Raw genomic sequence first — 7,877 nt, forward strand, 5'->3', positions numbered from 1 at the left:
ATTTTGAATAAACTATCCTTTTGGTATTTCAGCTCCAACCTCCTACAGTGTTTTACCTTACTTAAGTACATTTTATAACTCAAGTTACACATTTTCACGTCATTTTATCGATATTTTCCGAGAATTTTAGTGTTACTTTTAGACCTACTTTATGTTATAAAAATCAGGGTACTGCGGTTGCAGATGCTTTTCCATATTCGGAAACTACATGAGTTCTCACAAGGGGCAATGGTCCCCACTGAACCCTCCCCCCCCCCCCCTCCTCCTTATCTTCTGCGAGCGTTTCTTGCCTAGAGGAACTACGTCGAAAAAGAAGTGCATTTTTACGGAAAAAATGTAGCCCTCGCAGCGAGAGGCATAAATTCTTACTTGGGCTTGGTAATGCGACACAGTACAACATGTAAATCCCTGCTGTATTTTTTCTCCATGTGACAGCCTCATTTGCATGTGAATTCATGCGCAGGACAACGAATAACAGCTACACGGAGAATTTATTATATACGGTAATTTAGTGAGTATTACCACACCAATTTTGTTCTAAGGTATCATTGTTGCGTGGGATGTTTTAAAAGTCAACATAAAAAACTGAAGAAGTAAAAGACTTAGTTGCTGGTATCTGTTTCGTTGTACTTGGTTTCAGATTGAGGGTGCTGAGTGATTCTGCTTAGTTTCTTCTACGCTCCGTATGTAGAAGCATTCGACACAAAGCTACTACTAATACGTAGAATATATCAACCCGGTTTGTTGATCACGATGTTTAATATTTTTTACAGTGTCAGTTAGAAGAAAGACACGGCACTAATCATCTTGTATCCAACTCTCACAACAACAGTTATTACTTTTTGATCTGCAGTCACTTGACATTGTCAGTTTTGCTACAGCCAAGAAGTTACACGAGTGAGAAGTAGCGACCGGAGCACGATAATTGTCCATAACTCCCTCCGTATTGACGTCAAAATGACCATGGGGCATGAATGACAGCTCGTGCTTAGAATCAGTTCCGTTGGAGCACTGCATCAAAAAGAAATCGTAAGTCCCGCTTAGCTCTTGTGTAGTTCCACAGCGCGTCACAGGCGGCGCGCGGTTCTGTTTGGGTACCGCGTGCTGCCATCTACCGACATTTTCTGTCTAGCGGAATTGACCGAGCGCTGGAGTGGGAGTAGTCTGTCGTACGAGGAGTCCGTGGCGGGACAGACCATACGGCAGACGCAGTAGAGAAGGTCTCGTGGACGGATGTTGTGTGTTGTGTAAGTGCTGAAATTTCGTCTTTGTAATCGTAGTGTCTCTGAGGCGATTGATGGACCGAATGAAGATGTTTATCCTACAAAATTGTTGGTGTTGACACAGTGAGTGAGCGTCAGTTGTCGACAGTGCCTGACTGTTGGGTTAAATTTGCCTAGTAAACAGCAAAGCCAGGTGTTGCATTAGTTGGGTGCGCGGAAGGTAAGATAGCAGCTATCGGAAGCCCTGGCAGATTTAAGCGTCACCATCATGGGCAATAATGCCGCAACGGCCAACAAGAAAGTTGACGCAGCCGAGAGTGTCAAGGAATTTTTGGATCAAGCCAAAGAAGATTTCGAGGAGAAGTGGAAAAAGAATCCAACGAACACTGCAAGCTTAGACGACTTCGAACGAATAAAGACACTTGGAACGGGCTCCTTCGGCAGAGTTATGATAGTTCAACATAAGCCGACGAAAGAATACTTCGCAATGAAAATCCTGGATAAGCAGAAGGTTGTCAAACTGAAGCAAGTGGAGCACACGTTGAACGAGAAGAGGATTTTACAAGCCATCAGTTTTCCATTTTTGGTGAGTCTCAAGTATCATTTTAAGGACAATTCCAACTTGTATATGGTGCTGGAGTACGTGCCGGGTGGTGAGATGTTTTCACACCTTCGTAAGGTCGGCCGCTTTAGCGAACCACATTCACGATTCTATGCAGCTCAGATTGTACTTGCATTTGAGTACCTACACTATTTGGATCTGATTTATCGTGATTTGAAGCCAGAAAACTTGCTAATTGATTCTCAGGGTTATCTGAAGGTAACTGATTTTGGATTTGCTAAGAGAGTGAAAGGCCGTACCTGGACCCTGTGTGGTACTCCGGAGTATTTAGCACCAGAAATTATTCTTAGCAAAGGTTACAATAAGGCTGTAGATTGGTGGGCTCTAGGGGTACTTGTTTATGAAATGGCAGCAGGTTACCCACCATTTTTTGCAGATCAGCCAATCCAGATTTATGAGAAAATTGTGTCTGGGAAAGTAAGGTTTCCTTCACATTTTGGCTCTGATTTAAAAGATCTGCTTAGAAATCTTCTGCAAGTTGATCTAACAAAGAGATATGGAAACCTAAAGAATGGTGTCAACGATATTAAGGGTCATAAGTGGTTTGCATCAACAGATTGGATAGCAGTGTTCCAGAAGAAGATTGAAGCACCATTTATCCCACGCTGCAAGGGACCAGGAGATACAAGTAATTTTGACGATTATGAGGAAGAAGCACTAAGAATCTCTTCCACCGAGAAGTGTGCCAAAGAATTTGCAGAGTTTTGAATAATCCTCTGTAGTTAATGGGCCCTGTTATTGAGAACTTGGTGTCACAGGAAAAGGTACAAGTCTGTTTTCACCTCTTCATTTAGTAAGCCTGAGACATGCTCATGCGTTGTTAAATTAGCAGTGTGGGATCTGATATATACCAGTTAGCATACAGTCAGATGTATTTTAGATGCTAAAGTAATGAGTTTATATAGTACTACTCTTATCCTGTAGTAATTGGAGCCGGTTCATCTAAGAGAATGCATGTGATTGTGTTTTTTTATGAAGTGTGCCCTGGGTAGTAGATCGTGTATATAATTAGGTCTTAAAATGACATGTGAAAGCAGACTTTCAGAAAGTACTCTTTTGTTTTATTTTGAGGAGTTTGCACCAGAATTCGGAATGCAGTATCGAAAATTGCCACTCTTCTGGAATTTGTGTGCAATGTACAAATATAATTTCAGAATAACAGCACCAGAAGTAATTATGCTGTGTAAAAGAGTAAGCAATGAACATGCCCCAGTTTCAATGGCATATCTGTTAAATCAATCAGTGTTGTACTTTCTTTGTGATAAAATTTAATTTTTGTGTGGTTCACTTCTGAATCGATTTATAGGAATAACAGTTTGTGGAATGATTCAGAGTTGTTTAGTAGTTGCTTCATGTGGACGAGAATGTGTGAAAGTTAACACTGTTGACAGTTCAGGAGCATTACATAATCTGACAGTTGGCCTGGCTTGTCAGTGATGTATAACAATTTGCAGCCCATTGTAATGTCACATCACTCCTAAAATTTCTTGTCATAAATGCAAGAGATGTTATTAGCAAGAGAAACATTAATTTTTGTTACATACACAGATGTTAGTAGAAAACATTTGTTTGCATTAAAACAGAGGTGATGAAGGGACTGTTGGTGTCTGCACGTAACAGAGGAAAACTGGTGCCATAACTTGAACTCCAGTGCAATAATTTGTTAATAGTATATTTATTTATTTTTAATTACTGCTGCATAGAGCTTGTGTGTTCTCCATTTCTTGTAGAAGCTAAAGTAGTGTTTAGCTGTTTGAGGAATTGTCCTTTTTCTAAATGGGGTAATGCCACAAGTACAAATATGAATTATTTATTTATAAATTTTGAGGAGGGTGGAATCATCATAAACATATTTTTAAATCTAATGTTACAAGCAATTTTGTTCCTTCTTTTTCACTTGTCATTTGTGGCATGTGAACTGAAAACGCTTCTCAGTCTGAATGGCTGTAGTCAGTAGTATGGATTTCGTGTCTTCTTTGGATGTTGCTTCAGTTTTGCAGTCACTTAAGAAGTGTATAGCTTTATGTAGCAGTACTACTACTGTGGCCCCATTTTCTTCTTCTGATCATTTATTGGAAGTGTAAGGAACTGTGAAGGTTCATTTGCTAGTGTTCCAATTGAAGAACATGTTGTTACATGATGGTTAACTAGATTAGGTAACCAGCCATCTTTCCTAATTGTTTTCCATAAGGCATTGTTGTCTTTACAGATTGACTGGATTAAACAGATTTTCATAACATTAGGGTGAATCTAATAGTTTAGTTTTAGACTGTTAGTGTAACATTTTCAAAGTATTGTATGGGACGTTTTATATAAGAAATTTATCATTTACTGATGTCAGAATACAAAAGCCTTTAAAGTTTGATGCTTTAACTTCTCATAATGTAGTGTAACAGGCACTTATTTACATATCAAGAAGTTCATTAGTATAAATGTTAGTTCACATTGAGATAAAAATGGCAGCTTGTATTTTAATTTTTATTGGAAGCAGGTTTCTGCATATGGAACAAAGCTTGACTTTTGAAGTATTGTTTTAGTGAGTATTAGTAAATTAACAAATGGACTATATAGCTGGACAATTTGAGACTCTTGCTTGATTTAGTCTTTATCAGTACTTCTCAATGGCTCCAGAGCAATCTGAATTGCATGTGGATTTTTAGTTCATTTTTTCCAGCTTGAATATACTGTATGGTCCTAACTATTGGATGAGAGATATCTGTGATTAATTTTTTTCATATTTCAAAATCTCTTGGCTGCTGAAAGAAGAAAACTGTTTTGTTGTTTCCAGGTTTCCATACTTTATTTGAAATACAAAATGAGCTATATGGTTTATGTAAAATATGAATCTCAAGATAAGGAAAAATAAATGTTATTTTGGGAAACTACAGTTATAATACATTAGTGGATTTTGCATTTTGATGTGTTGAAATGTACGAAATCACTACTGCCCAGTATGGATTTTACGGAAGGCTGATACTGTTTAAATCCATAAAGTACGGTCTGTTGTTTTTGTCCACACAGTGTTTTAAATCAGATGGAAAGGGGATGTTTGCTACTAAAGATTCTCTTAGTGTTCATACTGATCTAACACTGTTCTGTAATGTGTGGGTCTAGAGGAAGAAGTAGAATGGCTGATACGTTGACAGTGAAGTTATAGTGGCTCCGCTACATTACTGTCAAAATTTGTCGCAGATTCATAATTTCATTTTTATGTTTCATAATGTATTATTTTTGTTTCGTAGCTCTAATGACAAAAATGTGTGAACTGTTAATGCGGGTAGCAGTCTGACTGCAGATTAATGGAAATTTGATGACTCTTCATATTTGCAAGAATTGTCATTGTTGTTATAAATATTAGGAGATTTTTCTTCCCCTGCCACTGTTCCATGTATAAAGAGTTAATGAGACATAAATGCTTCTCATAAATGCTGTAATTGTTAAATTTTCAGAATATTCATTTCACTGCCAGTGCATTACGAAAGCAATTTATTGCTATTGTTGTTGGAAGGGGAGCATAAAATTGTTAAAATAATTCAAAACTTTGAATGGTTGTTGCAGTATTAAGATGATTTGTGACCTCCATTTAAACACCATTAATGATTATATTCATAGGCTCATGTTTGATACAGAGTCTGCACATGACACCAGAATATGATGTTGTATTTGTACAAATGTTTTATAGCATTAAATTAAAAACACCTCAGAATACCTTATTTTATGAAATGCCTTTTGTAGAATAATGTTCTGATCCTTAACAGTTTTTAAAATAAAAAAAATTGTCAGATGCTTTTGTCCATGTAAGTGTTTTTGCTGTGTGTTGTGATATTTTGTCATTTGCCTCATAATAATGTTATGTTAATTAATTTTTGTTGAAGACTTGTTATAGTTGATACTAAAAGATTCAGTAATAATGATACACATAACAAAAACTCTGTTTCTTGTCAAACGCCTTCCTAAATTCCTGTATCTTGTGAAGGTATTTAATGAATATGAACGTTCACATTTCATGAATTAAGTACCATGATATAAAGCCTGACAGAATCATGTAAATAATGCAATAATGAAGGAAATATATCACAAATAGCTTCAAATCTTTATATTTGAAGGGAAATCCTACTGGTCAACTGCTTACTTTATCAGTATCATAAACAGTGCAAACCTGTTTGCTTTGATGTTTGTGAAGAGTGGAATACTATGAACCAATACACTGTAAACTGATATTTACCAAATAGTAGCTACTTTCAGTGTTTTACTCTGTGGTAATTGTTTAATCAAGTACATTCATTAAACTGACTTTCTATATGTAGTTACAATGATTTAAAAGTTTATTCTGTTTGACAGAAGGTAATGGCAGGTTTGGACATGGTGTTGAGAACTAGTTGGTTTTCTTTAAAATCAGGTAGAGGATGATTGAATCCCAATCTTGCCATACTGATCCAGTTTTAATGTGGTTCCCAGTGATCATCCAGTCAAATTAACCTGTCCTGCCAACCATATGGTGGCAGAGCAATTTTGATTGACTCCAGGCAATAGCTTTGTGACCTTGTTGAAAGAGGTATCCAGGAAATGTGTAAATTGGCAACAGAATGGCAAGACTAATAAAAAAAGTGCTTCGATGACAATATCTCTCTCTCTCTCTCTCTCTCTCTCTCTCTCTCTCTCTCTCTCTCTCTCTCTCTCTCCCCCCCTTCCCTTCACCCCCCCCCCTGCCCCCTCCCCACTATGTATAACCCTCAACCCATTCCTTACCACTGCTTATCAGCAGATTCACCTATCATCATGAAATGACAATATTCTTACTTATTTCCATTGTGACTGAGTCTAAGATGTTGGGGTTACATCGCTCATATTATTTAGTATTGTGGTCTGCAGCAGAATATGGTAAACATTATTGTTTGATTGGCTGGAGTTAGTTTTTTGGTTCATTTAAATCAGTAATTTCAGCCATCAAAATGATTACTAAATGCTTCCCCTCACAAGTGCATAAAATGATGAAATAATGCATTGGAAGGTCTGGTTGAGAATGAAGTTATTTAGGAATAAGGGAAATGACTCACCAAAGGCAGAAGTGCTGCACCTTTGATAGGTACACAAACAAAAGTTACAGAGCTCTACTAGCTTTTGGAATGCACTTCCTTTTTCAAGCTTTTAGGGAAAGTGTGCACAAAACACTCACTGACATGCACACAGTTGTCTTCCTACACTGTGCTCAGTCAACTGAGCACTATGTAGGGAGGTGTGTGTGTGTGTGTGTGTGTGTGTGTGTGTGTGTGTGTGTGTGTGTGTGTGTGTGTGTGTTCTCTAAAAGCTTGGAAAAGGAAGTGCATTCTGAAAACTAGCAAAGCTCTGTAGTTTGTGTACCTATTGACTACGCCTCATGTCTGCCTTTCGGCGAGTCTTCTCCCTTACTCCTAAATAAAATCAGTGAAAGGGTGTTACAATGTTGCTGATGGCCACCTAGTACTCTGCAGCAAATCAAAAAATACTTGTAAAGTATTCTTTGTGGATATCCAAACATATTTTTGCAATGCTTGTATTTGGCTGTTATTGACATTCAAATGAAGCCATGAGAGCTAATTTAGATAAGTTTGGAACAGCAATGTTACTTAGGAGAAATATTCTTAAAATTATGATAAACAGTGTCCAGAAGAAAGAAATTGTTGACTGGGCTTACAATGGCCAAGGTATTTGATGTATTCAAAAGTACTGTCCTTAAATTTCCTGTTCAGCATATATCTGCAATGCACAGCTTACTTTAATTAATGGGCTGCTGACAGCAGTTTGGTCATCTTTGAGGAGAGTATTTTGATTCTGATTCCTGAGGAAAAGCAGTTGCTTTGCTCATTACTTAACTTCCAAAGAACTATGTTTTAACACTGCATGCTAAGCTAACAAGTCCCTGAACTGGATTAGGAAATATTAGTGTACCATGACTTGTTCCATACTATTAGATGTAGTTGAAAAGCAATTGGTATCACATGAATCAGTTGTCTTTTTTAAAAAAATGTCATTTCTGCTGTATTTGGAGGTCG

The 7,877-nt window shown here is 37.3% G+C and overlaps 1 protein-coding gene across 1 annotated transcript; it reads left to right on the forward strand.

Moving 5' to 3' along the window:
• The first annotated feature begins 1,155 nt into the window (after positions 1-1,155).
• On the forward strand, positions 1,156-6,467 carry LOC126247993 (cAMP-dependent protein kinase catalytic subunit 1). Its single transcript, XM_049948575.1, has one exon. It carries the CDS (start codon positions 1,492-1,494, stop codon positions 2,551-2,553), a length of 1,062 nt encoding a protein of 353 aa, XP_049804532.1. The 5' UTR covers positions 1,156-1,491; the 3' UTR covers positions 2,554-6,467.
• Positions 6,468-7,877: the final 1,410 nt, after the last annotated feature.

Source organism: Schistocerca nitens, chromosome 3 (genome assembly GCF_023898315.1).
Source record: "Schistocerca nitens isolate TAMUIC-IGC-003100 chromosome 3, iqSchNite1.1, whole genome shotgun sequence".
NCBI lineage: Eukaryota > Metazoa > Arthropoda > Insecta > Orthoptera > Acrididae > Schistocerca > Schistocerca nitens.

Coding starts and splice junctions, on each gene's coding strand:
- LOC126247993 (XM_049948575.1), top strand. CDS start 1,492: ATGGGCAATAATGCCGCAACGGCCAACAAGAAAGTTGACGCAGCCGAG.